Raw genomic sequence first — 16120 nt, 5'->3', positions numbered from 1 at the left:
CTGCCTCTTGCTATAACTAAAGTTAAGTTTAGAGGCGGTTTCGTTAGTTAAGAAGGTTTCCGTATGTTGATCTTAGTCTTCATAATAATACGGAGGCGCTGGTTCGTGAGTGTCGAGAGTTTTAACCAAGTATGGGGATGGGCATCGTAGTTAGGAGTTAATACGAGCCTCGCTGCAACTAGTTGACTAGCTGACTGATCTATTATTAGCTACTAGTTATCTTCCTCTCAGGGGAAAATCTGGTTACAACCTGGTCTTCAGCCCCTGCAGTCCACAGAGCGATGCCTGTGGTGGTAGGCTTGACTAGTTAACTAGTTATGTGATTCAATTTTTGCATGGTCAACTGAACTCTACGTAAAATGTCAACGAGCCAAAACGCTCTGCGACTGACATAGTTATCCATCTAATATACCGCCAAAGATCTTAACGTGGCTCTCTGCGGCCGGATTAGGGCCATCTCCTTTTTAGCTCAGTGGCTTGATATATATATACAGTTAGTTCAAATTCCATCCGTTATCTTGTATCAGGAGCCGCAAGTGTGCTCCGTCGACGTAATAGCTTGCCATACACCCAGATAAGGACTACACCAGGGAGCCCAATGCCCAATGCACAAAATCCAAGGAGGCTCCCGGTCCATCCGTAGCCTATCGTTTCAAACCTATGCATTTATCAGCATGTATATCGCAGCATGTAGAGGGAAAACGTACACATATGGAGCAAAGAGTGGAAACCCAAATGCCGTCAGGCTTCTCAGTGCCCCAACTGCGGCCAGCGCGCTTGCGGAGAACTTTCCATACGTGTCAATCATGTATGCATTTGCAGAGACACCGCATATAACAGCTCCAGCGCAGAAAAGGCCACTACCAATATCAGGCATTACCCAGTGCAGCTTGTGCTGGGCGCTCCAGCCATACCAAAATAAACCTCCAGCTATTAGTAAGGTCGCCGGTGCCATAAATGGCACGCGAAACTCTGGCAGAGGTACTCCGTTATTCTTCGCCTTAAGGAATGCGAATATCCGATCATTGACAAGAGTAAAGCCCTCAGCTGCAATAACCATGCCAATTCCCATAGCAATATAATGCAAACCAACCATCCCTTCTGTCTGATGATATATGTTGGTGTATAGATCTGGGAACGTAGTATACAGTATATAGATAATGCCATACAAAAATGCATTATATACGGCAAATACCTGAACAATTGGTTGGGTTGTGAGAAGGATGACTGCGCGTCCAAGATTAGCCTTTAGCCGAATAGGCAATTCCTTCAATGTATCTTTGGTTGAAGAGCGTAGTTGTTGATTCGGAGCGGCTAGCTGTATTGAACGTCTCTGCTTCTTGCGTAGAAGCACAGGGGCATAAGTCTCCTCGAGGAGATAGAGACCCAGAATCTGAATAACTGCATCTAATAGAAAGCCCAACGCCATGATATGTGCTGAGAAATTAGTCCGCCGAGAATTGGCCCAAATATTGGGGAAAGCAGGGGGATAACACTGTATATCGCAACTGCTTTACCGCGTTCCTCAGCGGTAAACAGGTCACCCAAAGTTCCGCCACCAATCTATTGATAAGTGATAATTAGCCAATATCGCGCAAAAAGATATCAAGTCAGAACAAAAAGGAACATACGCCCAGTGTAGCGCTTCCAAAAAACCCTGCAAGGAATCTAAAAGCAAACATGGCTGACTTTGATCGAGCAGCACCACAAGCAGTGTTGAAGACAAGATATAGGAAATTCCACGATTGTATTACTGGCACCCGTCCGTAGATTTCTGATAAAGGGCTTGCAAGCAAGGGCCCAAAGGCATAAGGAAGCACAAATATAGAAAGCACCAATGCTTGCTCTGCAGGGCTGGTAATTGACAAGTCCCTAGCAATACTCGGTAAACTAGGCCCAACAATCGTTGAGGAAAGGGGGCTCATAAGAACAAAAGACGATATGCCGAGCATTGCTTTCCATTTTCGAAGCATTGGCCATTTTTTGGGGTTCTCGTGATCATCGAGGTTACCGAACTCAGCCTATGACCAATTAGTACTTTGTAAGTAAATAACTACAAATTATATATAATGATATTTAGGATGAGTTGAAAGAGAAGGGTTTACAGTTGCTGCATTCCCTTCGTTAGGTATTTCCAACTTCTCATCCATAGGGTTCGCAGAGGCAGACGCCATGGGTTATCTTGTTATCGATAATCACGTACGGTGGACCTGGGGGAGGGAGGTTGCTATGAAGGATGGCGAGTACAGAATAAACTGAGAGATTTGGATTGCGACACTGAATCTACATGCAGCATTGCGTAGCCTTCTCTTCTTTAGAATCGTGCCAGATCTTCATGGAAACATAAGGGAGAAGGGACCACCTCGATGCAGGACTGGATATGTAGAAGCAGCGAGGGTCTTATTATTACCCTATATATTTAGATTAAGCTTTCCCTATTGGTTGTTGGATCGAGATGACCACCGTTAGCGCACCGTTAGTGCCCCCATACTTCCGTTAGCCTCCGTTAGCCTCCGAGTCTAACGGACGTCGCTGGAGATAAACGGCGGAAGCGTGCTGCTGCAGCCGAATAAACACAGGGAGAGGCAATAAACAAGCGTAGAATCAATGGAAATGCTGTAGGCCCGAAGGCCCAGCGTTCGTACTACGGTTATTTATCAGCATAAAGCAGAGAGATGTTTCGCGGGGAGGCGCCTGGGCGGGGTGAGGCAGGGGGTTGGTGACCCCGGATATCGCTGTATCCGATGACGCTGGCCGAAAGCCAACAGTTAGTGCTCGCATGATGTTGGGTTGGTGATCCACTCACCCATTGTAAAAAAGGTCTTCTTTGCTCTGTTGCCTCACGGTCCAAGATCCCAGCAACTGGTTTTGCGAAGTAATCAGTCAACTGGTGTCAAAAACAGGAGATTGATATTGAGCTATTGGATATGCGAGGCAGAGGAAGATGTTACAAAGCAGAATGACTAAATACATCCACGTGACAAAGCTAACCATTTGCGTAACTAGTTAGTTAGTAAGAAGCTTTCCTTGGCGGCAAAAGCCTCCCGCCAACCGCCGAGCTTAACCTTACAACAAATATTCGCTAATAAAATCCTCGATTTTGGTATGTCAGCACAGGCATTGCTCAACTATCGGAGGCGGAGATATTTCATACATACACTGTTACCCCATCGGGTATTGGGTGTATTCTAAAGCATTATGTCAATACATGTACAATGCATAGTTAGCCCTCCGAACATATTGCTTTCCTTTACAACGAAACATCCGGATACTGTGAACTAAGTAACAAGACCACCGGGTGAAAATTCTTACCGGAACAAGGTGCCTGGGCTAATGTACCTTTGGCCTGAGCCCTGTCGCAGTAGTCCAGCTGGACCTCCGTTTGATTCAAACTGTGGATCTCTGTTAGACGGTCCGTTAGCCTCAAGGCTGTAGTTATTGATTGCGGCTGAATGCGAGCCATACCTGTTACCTACGGCTCTCACAGTCTGTGAAATCGGGCCCAGTTCCAGCTCGTTGGTACGTGGCGAAGATACAAGCATGGTAAATGAGTCTTGTCGGCCTGGTTGAATGACAGGTTAACTAGTTAGTGAGTCAAAAAATAATATCTACCTGGCTCTGCAGTTTTTGGTCCTGGTTTTGAACATTGTATTCTGACAAACTCGCGGGCTTTTGTACTGTTAACTAGTTATCAGAATAACTAGTTACCCAAGATGAGCTTCAATGTCCCAGCAACGAAGGAAATCGTCCAATTTGCTCGCCAATTCTCGCCCTATTATCGCTCACTTTACCAGCATCTCCCAGAAGCCACTCCCGATATTGAACAACTCCCAGTGACCGACACTGAAAAGCACTGGAGCTGCGCACAGGAGAATCCGCAGAATGACTTGACAGGGCCCTTTGTTGATGGAGTTCCCCTGAGAAGTGGTGGTTCGACAAATGAGCCAAAAACAGCCTATATGACTCGACAGGAACTCCGAGCGATGACAAGGGGTATTAGGCAATTCCTGAATTCATAGCGCCCGCCTCTTGCCCGGGGATAGAATTGCAAATCTTATGACATTCGGTGGCATGTATGGTGGATATTGGAACGCGATTGCTACGCTGGAGGAAACACCAATTCCTATCGTTCACCTGCCAATCACGGATGCCCAGCCACACGAAGTCATGGTAGCAGAGATTCAACGCTTCCAAGCAACGGTCATAGTTGGGCCCTTGTTCACTCTGACACGCCTGGCAGATTACCTCGCTGGAAGGGGCTTGGTCTTGGAAAATATTCGACAGCTTGTGTTTACTGGCGAAACCCTCTTTGAAGGTATACGCGCTCGCTGGAAAATCGCCTATCCCAATGCGCATGCGTGTGCGCCATCATATGCAAGCGTTGATGCGGGCCAGGTTGGGGTCCTCGTTTACTCACCGTCGGCCGAAGAGGATGCTCTACGCCCAGTATACAAGGTTGGGTATCCCGCAGTCATTCTTGAAATCCTGGCAGACGATGGAACTGCTATCAAGGAGGCCGGGGTTCGGAGCAATGTGGTTGCCATGCAACAAATCAGACGTCTTCAGCCAATCATCCGCTATCCTGTTGGGGGTGTTGCGGAATGGGTTGACTACGATGCTCAGACGCTGAAGTACTGTGGAAGAGCCTCTATTGCTGTTAAAATCGCAACAACGTTTCTTGATTTGCCATTGATGAAAACGACCGTTGCAGGGAAATCAAGGAGAGCGTCACGGGGCGGTTTCAATGCATTGGTTCGCTGCGAGAATGCTCGGTATGTGCTGGCTTTTCGACTTGCAATCACAAAGCCAGAAAATGCGGATCAACTCCGTGACAATATTGATAAAGCCCTTGGGGAAGCGTCGCCAAAATGGAAGAGAGACCAGGAAGGGGGAGCAATTGCTCCATTGCGTCTGGAGTGGGTTAATATTGGCGAATTGATATATCATGAAAAGAGTGGAAAGCTCAAGGAAATCGTCGAGGAAAGATATTGAACATTACTATTTATTATTTAGTCGTCAGTCTGTTAACGTACGGCTAGACATTGTAAAGACGCTGGCAGAGACACTTGAACAAATTCTTGATGCTAAAGCACTGGAACAAGATTATATGATAATGAGCTGTATTGCATCCCTCCGTTCCATCCCAGTATGAGCTCCCCTTGATAAGACTAAATAAATAACACAACAAGAGACATAGATATTCGCCCCCTCCGCACCGACCGTTCATATCCGATGAACATGATGAATGATGATGTGATGAATTCCTGGAACCCAAACGAGACAAAACGGAGAATAAATAAGCACAACAATGGTAGTGTACGGTATATGTATAGTATATGGTGGGTGATGAAAATAAATTCGTATAAAATCATGAGGGGAGGGAAGAAAGATAGGGGCAAGTAAAACAGAAGCGAATTGCAGCAAAAAAAAAAAAAAAATAAATAAATAAATAAAAATAATAAAAAGTCATAAGGTCATGAAGGGTATGGGTAGGGTAACTAGTTAAAATATTGTGTATGGGGTAGAATGTTATGGCTTCGGGAGAAGACATGACATGGCATATTTCAATGTTAGTCGCAACCAATTGTCTGTTGTTGTCTCCAGCAACAGGGGGGCAACGTATATGTTGGCAAGAAAGAAAAGGGTCATGTCGAACAAGCAAGCTGCAGGCAAACAAGACACCGGGAAGCAGAGAACCGTGAAACTCCAGAGTGGGGGAAAATAAAGTGACGAAGTATTAACAAATATGTATGAATATAGGCTGGTTGAGTTGATGATCAGGAGACAGCAGAGGCTTTCCTGAAGAAGGCTGGTTTCTTTGGAGGCCCGCCAAAGGAAATGTCTTCTGTCCCAATGCGCGGTGAGTATCTCACCTGGCCGGGAAAGACATGGTAGTAGCTTGGTTTCAGTTCTTGGAACATATCGGAGGACCGACTTGATCTGGGAGGCGCAGAAGTTGGTTGGATTGTGACAGGGTCTCGATGCAAGGGAGACGTGCTTTGGGTGCGGCGGTGGCTGGAGCTACTACTGCTAGTGCTGCCGCTGCCGCCGGTTGTTGGCGTGATGATCTTGGGCTGGCGGGTGTTGGGGCGCACGAAATCGCCAGAGGGGACAATGGGAGGGCTACTGGCTGGACTGCTGTAGCCGGAGTCGAAGAGGGTGCCTTTCTTCTTGACTGATCTGGGCACAATTGGTTCAACGTGGCTGGTATCAAAGGCAGCTGGCACTGTACCAGCTCGACGGAGGGGGGGAGGTGCGCGTGAGGACGTAGAGGAAGACTTTGAGTGTGAGCCGCGGGTTGGGATGCTGTATGAGGTGTGGAAGCGAGGAGGGGCGTCGAAGATATGATCTCTATCTCTGTCGCGTTCTCTTTCTCGCTCTCTGTCTCGTTCTCGTTCTCGTTCTCTATCCCGGTCTCTCTCCCGCTCTCGTTCTCTGTCCCGTTCACGTTCACGTTCTCGTTCTCGCTCTGGCATGCGAGGTCTGGCAGAGGAGCGACGAGCAGTGTCCTTTTCTCGGCGGGATCCCAGCGGAGTGACGTATACGACATTTGGCTTGCCTTCTGCGGCCTTTTGCATCCCGGCTTTTGATCTCATGTATTCGCAAGCGCCCTCGATGTCAGCAGCCATCTTGGGGCTTTCCCAGCTGGACGGGTAGCTTGCACTCTGGTATCTAGCTTTCTCGGTTGGCCGTACGTGTTCTCTGAATGGGCGGGTGTACTCATGTTCGCTGTACTCGGATTCAGAGCCAGACTCGGAGGAGGACTCATCTGTATAGTCTTCGACAGTGGCAGCGTAGGCCGTTCGGCTGTGCTTTTCCGACGTATCTCGACGACGCTCCTTGTCACGGTATTTGGCGTTGCTGGCCCGACTGCTTCTAGTCGACTCGCGGGCCTCCTTGGCCCTCTCCTTTGCGTATCGAGCGGCTTCACGTCTGGCGTACTCTTTGCTACTACTGCTACCGCTGGTCTTTCTCTCGTAGGGGTCTCTGTCTCTGGTTCTAGAATGGTGGTGTCTTCTGTCGTACCCGGAGTGTTTTCTCGAGCTCGAGCGGTATTCTTCGTAAGGAGAGTCGTCGTCTGAGTAGCGAGACGGCCTGGGATTCCGGTCTACTGACACTGGAGAGGGATCTCGAGGAGCTCGACGAGACTTTGACGAGGTAGGAGGAGGAGGCGGCGGCGGCGGCCGTGATTCGTATTTTGATGCTGCCGAGTATCCTCTGGGCGTGATGTCTTCAAAGACGCAGTTTTCTCTTGACTTTGTCGATCCGGGCGGACCTCTAGCCGCCGCCATTCTCTCCCTGGCAGCAGCGGCAGCCCGTTTCGCCTGGTCATACTTCGCACGCTTGTTCTCGTCGGATATGAGCTCGTACGCCTCCTGTATCTTCTGGAACTCGGCGGTGCCCTTTTCGCGAAGGGCCTCATCCTGGATCTTGTCCGGATGGAACTTGAGGGCGAGCTTCTTGTACGCCGTCCGGATCTGGGCAGCCTGAGCAGTCGATGGTATCCCAAGGACTTCGTACGGGTCATTAGCAGGCAGATCGATCATCTTGGGTTGCTATGCTATAAGTTTGTGTTGTGTGTTTGGATGTTGGTCTCCCAGAAGTCTGGTTTGAGGGTCGTCGGGACGGGAAGTATAACTCTATGGCCGTCCACCGCCTAAGTGCGTGTGCCTGAGACGGAACGATACCTGCAGCGAGCGAGCGAGCGAGAGATACACGACAGGCGAAGGCGGACAGCAGTGAATGGCAGGCGTGTCATCTATCGGGGGAATGATGGATGTCCGTCCTGGAGATATAAAAGGAGTGTCGAGGCCGGGTTCGGTTGTGCGGTGCGGGCGAGGGAGCGACAGGGAACGGAGATAGCAGCAGCCAAAAGCCACCGCTGATGAAGACGAAGGACGACGACGACGACGACGAAGACTCCGGATGCTTGCCACCTCGACAGCCGGGGATGCTGTGGCAGTGGGAGGTGACGCTGGCTTGCTGGTCTGCAGCGTGTTAATGTCCGCAGAGCGAGAAGATGCGAGAGCGAGCGACGGAGGAGACAACGGCCTTATTAGTAACTCAACCAAGGCACCGCCAGCAGCAGCGAGAATAATGATAAGTAAGAATAAGTAATAAGAAGAATAATATCAGCGCAGCGCCACGCCGTCGCAGCAGCAGCCAGGGCGAGCCTTCGGGGCCGCTGAGTATCTTTATGTAAGGCTAAGGCGGGTGGCCAACACAGCAGCCTAGGGGGGGGGTGGATGGGCGAGGGTGAGCCACAGGCCCCGGCGCCGTCCCTGTTTCTTTGCTTTTGCTCGAGGATCCTGGCTGTCTCGGTGATGGCAGCAACAGTTGTGCGTGGTAGAGCAGTGAGTCGCAAGTAAGGAGTAAGCAGTAAGTAGTGAATGGCCGTGATGGCAGAAGAAGTTGATGCTGATGCGGATGCGGATGAAACAGCAGCGACTCCTCCCAGGGCTTCAGACGGCGGCGATGCAGGCCCGACCAGTGGACCAGAGCGAAAAACAGCGGTGTGGAGAGCAGCAGCAGAAGCAGCAGAAGCAGTCCGAGCAGTCCAAGCAGTCTAAATATATACGCTCTGGCTAGCTTGCTCGATATGCAGCAGCAGATGGGAAAAGCAGGGCGACGGGTCAACCAAGCAACGCGCCCCAAGCCGCCAGTTCTGCGGCAGACAGCATCGACTACTCGACGGACAGACAGGCAGCGACTGCGACGGCTTCTGTCTCATGAAGAGCGCAGGCGGATGCCCTTATTTACCGCCCTGGCAGCGACAAGCGCCGACGCTACAGACCAGCTCGCTGTGACGGCGCTGTGATGGAGGGCAGCAGGGAGGGCAGGCCGGCGCTTCGAGGGCTGATTCGACTGGCCTTCCACCCTCCCTCAGCAGCCCTTCTTGCTGGGGCCCGATCTCTCTGCCCTTCGTCTCTGTTCTACTTGCTTTTTCCCTTCTTCTTCTTCTCCTTCCTCTTCTTCTACTGGAGGGGGAGGGGGGGGGGACGGAAGAGAGCAGTGAGCACGCTTTTGCCGATATAAAAGTGCGCCGATCAGTGTTGCTTTCTTTCACCTTACTGTCAAGCACAAGGGACGATGCGTATCTACTTCCCAGCTGACATCAAACGCCTTGAGCCCTGCAAGAAAGGTACTCTCTACTTAGTTACAGAGAGTTACCTGTGTTGAGGATTGGGGTACAAGGGGGCTACGGGCTTTCAGGCGCTGCTGGCCACTCGTTGGCGGCGTCAGGCATCAGGATAAAGAAAATAAGGGAGAGAGACGGACGGAGAGCCATTGCTCTTATTTCGTCATCGATGGCTGTCTCTCTGGCCTTGCTGTCCAATCGTCGGGCGCTTACTCGACTGCATTCGAAACAGGGGGGCGTTTTTCATGATGTATAACTACGCATGATTAAAAAGGGGGTTTGACGAAGAACAACAACTGCAATGCGGGCGGCGACCTCCATCGACATCATCACAATCTCTGTACTTACGGAACCGTTCCTGTCTCAGCAAAGGCAGATTCAGTTATGCTTTGGCTCGTCTTTGCCTCGGGAACCCGGTCCGCCAGAACCGTCAAGTGTCAAGGGACGTTGGCTCGCACACTGATTCGTGCTGCGCCAACTTAACTGGCAGCCCCCCCTATAGTTGTTCATTAGCACTGGCTGGCTAGCTATATCAGATGGCCGGTGGGTGGCCAACTGATCGATGGAGACGGCCAAAACCCAAGAAACGAGAGCAACGTCGCTTTTTCGCCATCCATCCAGCTGACTGTAGCAGTGACGGGCCTTGGATATAGTTAAAAAAGAGAAGGAAAAAAAAAAAAAAACTATATATCGAAAGCAAAAGCAGTCAAAAAGAGCCATGGAAAAGATCGGACTAGACCCGAGAAACTTCTATCCCGTTGCTTTTTTCCCTGTTTAACTAACCAGTTACTTCGATGGGGGGAGAAAGACGAGCGGAATCATTTACGATATACGACCAGTATTCCTCACGCTTGCTCTCACTTTGTTTAGTTTGCTCCTTTGTCGCCGCGGCGGACGAGAGGCTGTTACACGAACCGAAAGGGAGAATCCTCTGACTAGCTATACTACTGAGGATCCAGGGACCATAAATCCGTCCCATCGTACAGAGTACGGAGCACTTGCTTAGATCCTCCTCCATCATGGGCCTCGCTATGCTTGCCCTTACTTACATACGCCGGTAGTACGGGGCTGAGGGCCGTCCCCCGGACCCCCCTTGGGTGACGGAGTAACGACTCAGCTTTGACCGGAGTTTATATGGCTTGTTGTCTGTCCTCTCTGACGGAGTCTTCCTCCGTGTGCGGGATAGCAGCCAGCTGGAGAAGAGCTGGCTCAGGTCGTTAGTTGCCGCCAGCGGGATTACTCCATGCCTGTGGCTGAAGAAGACGATCGTACTCGCCCTGACGTAACTCAGCAGCCAGATCCACGTTTCCCGTTCCCTGTTCGCCTCAGGGAATGGAACGGGCCTCGTCCTGTTCTCCTCTTTTTCTTCTGTCCCTTGGTCTTCCGCAAGATCACGATCACAGTCCTCATGCCGCTGCTCAAGTGCTCACCTAAGCACCTCCTCTTGACTGCTTTGAGTATGGAACAGTGTTACGGATAGCCCGTCCGGCAGCCAGGAGAGCAGCGAGTTAAACGAGCAGGGGGTTGCGGCCAAAGGAAAGTTATATGCAAAGCATGAAGAACGCAAAGAACAAACCTTCTTCTGCTTCTGTTTCTTCTTCTTCTTCTTCTTTGCTCGCCTTTTGCCTTCCTTTGCTTCCACGGTGTTCCCGGACGACCCGTCCCCTCCTCGCCGTAGGGGGGCGGCGTGTAACTCCTCCATCTAATTGCCTAGACAGTTAATATATAGTAAGTATCACACCTCTTCCCCCCCCCCCCCTCCCCCTTCCCACCACCTCTAAACAAGGCCTATGCCAGCTCTGCAGCAAGGCACTGCTGCCCCTTGCATTCCAGACGTCTTCTCTCCCCCTCCAGCAGTGAGCGAAGGGTCAGAATGCATGCACGCTCGCGCAAGGGGGTGGTTGATACCCCTCCCTCACAGCAGAGCCGGCGAAACCTAAAGGCAAAAAAGCAACGAAGGTCGAAAAGAAAAGAAACGAAGCAGGTAAAAAAACGAGCAGTTTTTAAGGGCGGGACAACTTGACTGCTAGTAGTTAGTTATCGATAACTAGCGAAGTTGCCCCTCAGACGGGTAACTGCTCCCGTAGATTGCTGGTGGTTGATGGCTGATCTGGGGAGGGCTGTTGGATATCATATTTCCACCATCGCCAACCCCGTCGTCCAAGGGATGAGCAGCAGTCACCTGCATCCACCCAGCAGACCGTGTTACATACAGTGAAGCAACAGCCTAGAGCGGATGTGATAGGTAGTCGACCTCTTAACGAACATTATTCGGAAAAAGCCACCGAGTTATCGTCGTCCCTTTGGCCCTCTGAATGGCGGTGATGGCATGGCAACGCAGCTTGCTCAACTCGACCTCCACTCCGGCCCAGCCAGCCAGCCAGCCATAGAAGGCCCCATCCGAGTGAGCCAAGGCGTAGCTTGAGCAGTTCAGTCTCTATTTGTTTTATCTCCATCATCGTCTTCCTCCCGATACGCTGTTTCGTGCCGCTGCGATCCCAGTGGAGTAGTGAGGTCCAGTCCGAGTGCTGGATGTGGTTGTGTCCACGACAGCGAAATGGATGGCCTCCCCGTCCTGCGGTTGGCTGGATGTTCTCGCCTGGAGCTGCAGACATGCGCATCGTTCGCTGGGGGCATGGATTTTAATGCTGCTCGTCTCATTATTACGCTCGTTCGTGCATGATGCAGGGACTGATTGGCTGCAACCTTCGATCTAAGGCAGTCCGGGACAGGGTTGGCTTGCTCCACGCCCATCGCTGTGCAACGCGGAGGGAGGTGGGATGGCCCTGACCACTCACCCTGGCCACTCAGCACAGAGTGCTGTGCGCTTGAGTTCATACGTTGATTACGGCGAGTTGGAGCATGGGGAAAGTCGAGCTCCTTGCGCCCCTCCCTTGCTTGCATACGCATGAAAGTTGTTACTCCAGCAACTCCTGGACAACCTGAGCTATAGTAGGTTTTGGAAGAACAGATGCTCTCACCCCCACGGCAAAAAGAATTGAAAGAATGCTGGAGCTATAGAGTGGTCGGGCTTTATCTCGTCAAGTCACAGAGCGATGCATCTGATCGTTTTCGAGCTTCCCAACATATATACATCAAGGGTTATTTGGCTATAAGAGGAGGGGCACTGGGTCAACGAGAAATGGCTTTTATCCGGGGAACTAACTAACTCGTGAGTTAACTAACCGGTTATCCATCACCGTGCAGCACCTGGCCGGAATTGTTATTCCGATTCGAGTCCCATGGCATTACATCAGTCCACCCGGAATTACCCAGACACCCGTCTGTGGAGCATCTGTAGAGACAATTGTTGCTATTACTACTTGGCTCGACAGATGGTGATGACTCTACCCGCTCTCTATAAAGCATGAAGTAGTTAGTTATTAATGTTGGCGTTTCAGAGCAGTGGGCTCAGGTTTAGGGGGTTGAGATGTCAACTCGTAGAATTGTGGAGTTTTGCTAACCAACGCAGTCAAAGCTGAGAGATTCAGGAGAAAATCCTATCGCCATAAAGGAACGAGACGAGGAGAATGAATTATTTATGCGCTCTATGACAAAGGGACACAAAGGGCGACATTGACAATGACTTGCTTAAGGCAAACAGCTCGCCGTTGACCGGCTAACAAGATAACCGCCCCCTTTTCCTACCAATTCTTCCGAGAAGAACTGGATAGACAAACAAATATCGCCAAAGATACCAATAGCGATCGAAATGATAACCCCCGATGCCCTTGGAAGATGGGAAAATACCTAATCTTTGGAGATGGCATCGAAGGATTTAAGCGCCGAAGCTCGGCCGGTCATGCTCGGCCGGGCTTTAACTTGCTAGCCTCGTGCGAGGCATCTCGGAGCATCGTGAACATGACGCTCCGAAAGATATAGATGCCCCGACAGGCGTCTGGTTTTTCGCAAATATGAATATAAGCCATTCATATATCTACAATGTCTTGTCTCTTCTCAGGTTTTCTATTCCCAACACCCATCCTACAAGAAATGGAAAATGGAGGCGCTTGAATTTTACGTCAAGGGCTCTCGCCTTGTCTTCGGCCTGATATACACCCACATCCAGCAAAGGATATCTGCAGTCGGCCATCGATGGACGTACCAGGAAACTCCATCGCCTAAGGACGTCGTGGTACTCGGGGGCTCATACGCCGGCGTCCACCTTGCGCAACGGTTAACCGAATCGCTACCAACTGGCTACCGGGCAGTTTTGATCGAGAGGAATTCCCATTTCAATCACTTGTTTGTGTTCCCTCGGTGTGGTGTAGTGTCTGGCCTGGAACAGTCTGCCTTCATCCCCTATGATGGAGTCGCCAGGTCCGCTCCACCGGGTATATTCAAACATATACAGGACTCGGCGACGAGTATAACAGACAATCAAGTTATTCTTGCCTCTGGTGAAAAAGTTGACTATGAATACCTTGCAATCGCTACTGGGTCGTGGCAGCCGTCACCGGCTAAGCTCGCTTCAACGGAGAAAGCAGGCGCTTGTGAGGAAATGCATGGCTCTCAGGAACGAGTTGAACGGGCGGACCGCATTGCTGTAGTTGGAGGAGGCCCGGTCGGAGTACAAGTTGCCTCTGATATCAAGAGCTACTTCCCTCAAAAGGATGTAACTTTGATTCATTCTCGCACACAGTTGCTCCCTAACTTTGGCCTCCGGCTACATGAACATGTGATGAAGACGCTGAAGCAGCTGGATGTTAATTTAATCCTTGGTGAACGGCCTCAAACAGTGACTGGGGATATTGCGTCAATGGCCAAAGACAAGATACAAGAGGCTTTAAGTTTCAGGGACGGCCATAAGGAGACGTTCGACCTCGTGGTAAGCTCAGCCCCCTTTTCCTTTTTCCCGCCCCCCCCCTTTTTTTTCGTACTCCATAGTTATAGAAGCTCATTCCTAAAACAGATCCGTTGTACCGGCCAGCGACCTAATTCTAGCATTATTGCTAACTTATTCCCTTCCGCCATTTGCAAGCAAAGTGGACAAATCCTCGTACACCCAACTCTTCAGATCAACAATGGTCCCAACATGTCGAACCCTAACATCTTTGCCCTCGGCGATGTGGCTAAAACCACCGGTCCGAGAATGGAGAGGACTGCACGGGCACAGGCGGATATTGTTGCCTCAAATATTGTGTCCCTAATTACCGGGTATACTCCACTCCAGACGTACCGTGTCACAGAAGCACATGGCGTCATCAAGCTGACACTAGGGAAGGTAAGACTTATATCTCCCTGTGATAGTGGTCCCTGTATCTTGCTGACCGCCTTTTTAACAGCATGACTGGGCCATGTACTATAGGGAGGATAGTGGCCATGAACTGATGGTGCATGGAAAGGCAAAGGGTGATAATATTGACGTTCGTCCAGTTTGGCAGGCCATGGGTGCACAATACCCTCCCGCTCCTGCTTCTGCTCCGACTCCCTCCTAATGGCTACTTAATACCCAACGCAAGATCTACTTTGATTGCTAACTGTAACAATAACAACACGGTGAAGCCATAATGATTCTAGAAAAGGGAGTTAGAGTGGGACAATGCTAAAAATAGAGTTTGATACTACCCGCATAGTTTATTTCCACTCAACAGCAACATCGGCTTTCTTCACTCTACCATGAGATCCATATATCAAAATAATTTAGTAAGGGACGGAAAATGGTATGGAAGGTGTTGGGTTCAAGTTGTGATGTGATAGTAATGCGATATCTCTCCCGTTATCTCAAAGGTTCCTAAAATGGATCTTGATTAAATGTGAAGGAATGGAACAGGGACTTGTCTTACATAGCACAGCCAAATAAAAGCTCCCATGAATACTACATTCCTTCAAAAATTTGGTGGAGGAACCACCGATGTGACAGATTAAACTGACGGGGCGACATTCTACCTAGTTTCTAGGAGATATTACGCGGCGTACATACCCGGAATGCCGGAAGGATGTTGACACCTAGGGTATCCCATACCCTACCAGTACCCGAGTCCGGCGTACAAAGAAGGCTAATGTACTCCGTACTCTAGTGCTTATTATTCCAGCGGAGTTCAAAGCCACTGTGAAGTGAGGAAATTGCGGCTCCCATCCTGCGTCGAAAGTTGGATGCAGGATCTGGAAACATTAATTCATCATCCTTAGTTATCCCTGCCCCGTACCCACCCCACCGCCAGCGCCAGTGCAGGGCTATGTTTATCGAGACGGTGAGCTGAAGCGGCGTCGACGGTGACCACTCATCTGCAATGAATGACAAGCTGATTGCTATCGCTGTCGCTGGCGGGAAAAGGCGGATACCAGGCAGCCGAATTATGGAGTACGATCGCCCCGTTTGATCTTGAAGGTTCGCAGCCATTACCCGGATTAGTCGTCATGAGAAGCGAGGACAATCATCTTCCTTTGGGCCCTGTCGTCACGTCGTATTCAGATTGTGGTACTCGGGCCGCTGAGCTACCTGATAGATTGTCGAGGCAGACGACGAGCCCTAATTGGCAGCCTCGCGTGATTTAAACCTAGGAACATCGCCTCACGTCTCGAGGAAGTATATTTTACATGCCGAATCATTACTCGAAAACGACCCTTTGGATACATGTCTGGCGTGACTGTCGTCCAGGTGATGATACTTTATGCTCGAGTACTCGACTACAACTTCCCTTTAATATTCAGACTTTCGTTTACACCGTGGCATAAGATATGCTATACGCCTCATTTTATGGCACGTTATGATCAACGCTTAATCATACGTTGAGGAAGGAGGACTGATGGCAGAAAATTTTGAGTCACAGGACGTAAGGCGAGATAGGGCAAGCGAGTGGTGTATTTTTATTGCTAAGTTAGGCTCAGATATACTTGAGCCGCTATTATTGAATAGAACAATGAGGATGGACTTTGACTTCGTATCACCTTGGGCTACCGCACCTATAGTTGGTTAACATGTGTATGGTGGATTGGAGCCATACTCATTCACGTGTTGGCGAGGTTGGGTAGCAGTGA

At 50.1% G+C, this 16120-nt stretch overlaps 5 protein-coding genes across 5 annotated transcripts; 3 read left to right on the top strand and 2 right to left on the bottom strand.

Annotated features, from left to right (window-relative positions):
* Positions 1-658: 658 nt before the first annotated feature.
* On the bottom strand, positions 659-2174 carry ARB_05564 (MFS multidrug transporter, putative; the record flags this gene model as incomplete). The annotated part of the gene is made up of 3 exons (XM_003016121.1): positions 659-1495; positions 1632-2021; positions 2106-2174. The coding sequence occupies 3 exons, from the start codon at positions 2172-2174 to the stop codon at positions 659-661; spliced, it is 1296 nt and encodes a 431-aa protein (XP_003016167.1).
* Positions 2175-4071: 1897 nt separating this feature from the next.
* ARB_05563 (uncharacterized protein) lies at positions 4072-4992 on the top strand (the record flags this gene model as incomplete). The annotated part of the gene is made up of 1 exon (XM_003016120.1): positions 4072-4992. The coding sequence occupies one exon, from the start codon at positions 4072-4074 to the stop codon at positions 4990-4992; it is 921 nt and encodes a 306-aa protein (XP_003016166.1).
* A 785-nt stretch (positions 4993-5777) lies between these two features.
* ARB_05562 (DnaJ domain protein) lies at positions 5778-7547 on the bottom strand (the record flags this gene model as incomplete). Its single annotated transcript, XM_003016119.1, has 1 exon — positions 5778-7547. The coding sequence occupies one exon, from the start codon at positions 7545-7547 to the stop codon at positions 5778-5780; it is 1770 nt and encodes a 589-aa protein (XP_003016165.1).
* An 843-nt stretch (positions 7548-8390) lies between these two features.
* ARB_05561 (uncharacterized protein) lies at positions 8391-8570 on the top strand (the record flags this gene model as incomplete). The annotated part of the gene is made up of 1 exon (XM_003016118.1): positions 8391-8570. One exon carries the CDS (start codon positions 8391-8393, stop codon positions 8568-8570), a length of 180 nt encoding a protein of 59 aa, XP_003016164.1.
* Positions 8571-12877: 4307 nt separating this feature from the next.
* On the top strand, positions 12878-14577 carry ARB_05560 (uncharacterized protein; the record flags this gene model as incomplete). The annotated part of the gene is made up of 3 exons (XM_003016117.1): positions 12878-12972; positions 13022-14363; positions 14425-14577. 3 exons carry the CDS (start codon positions 12878-12880, stop codon positions 14575-14577), a joined length of 1590 nt encoding a protein of 529 aa, XP_003016163.1.
* Positions 14578-16120: the final 1543 nt, after the last annotated feature.

This window comes from Trichophyton benhamiae (assembly GCF_000151125.1).
Source record: "Trichophyton benhamiae CBS 112371 chromosome Unknown contig01145.0, whole genome shotgun sequence".
NCBI lineage: Eukaryota > Fungi > Ascomycota > Eurotiomycetes > Onygenales > Arthrodermataceae > Trichophyton > Trichophyton benhamiae.
Note: the sequence above shows the minus strand (reverse complement) of the source record. Positions and strands in the feature narration are given on the sequence as shown.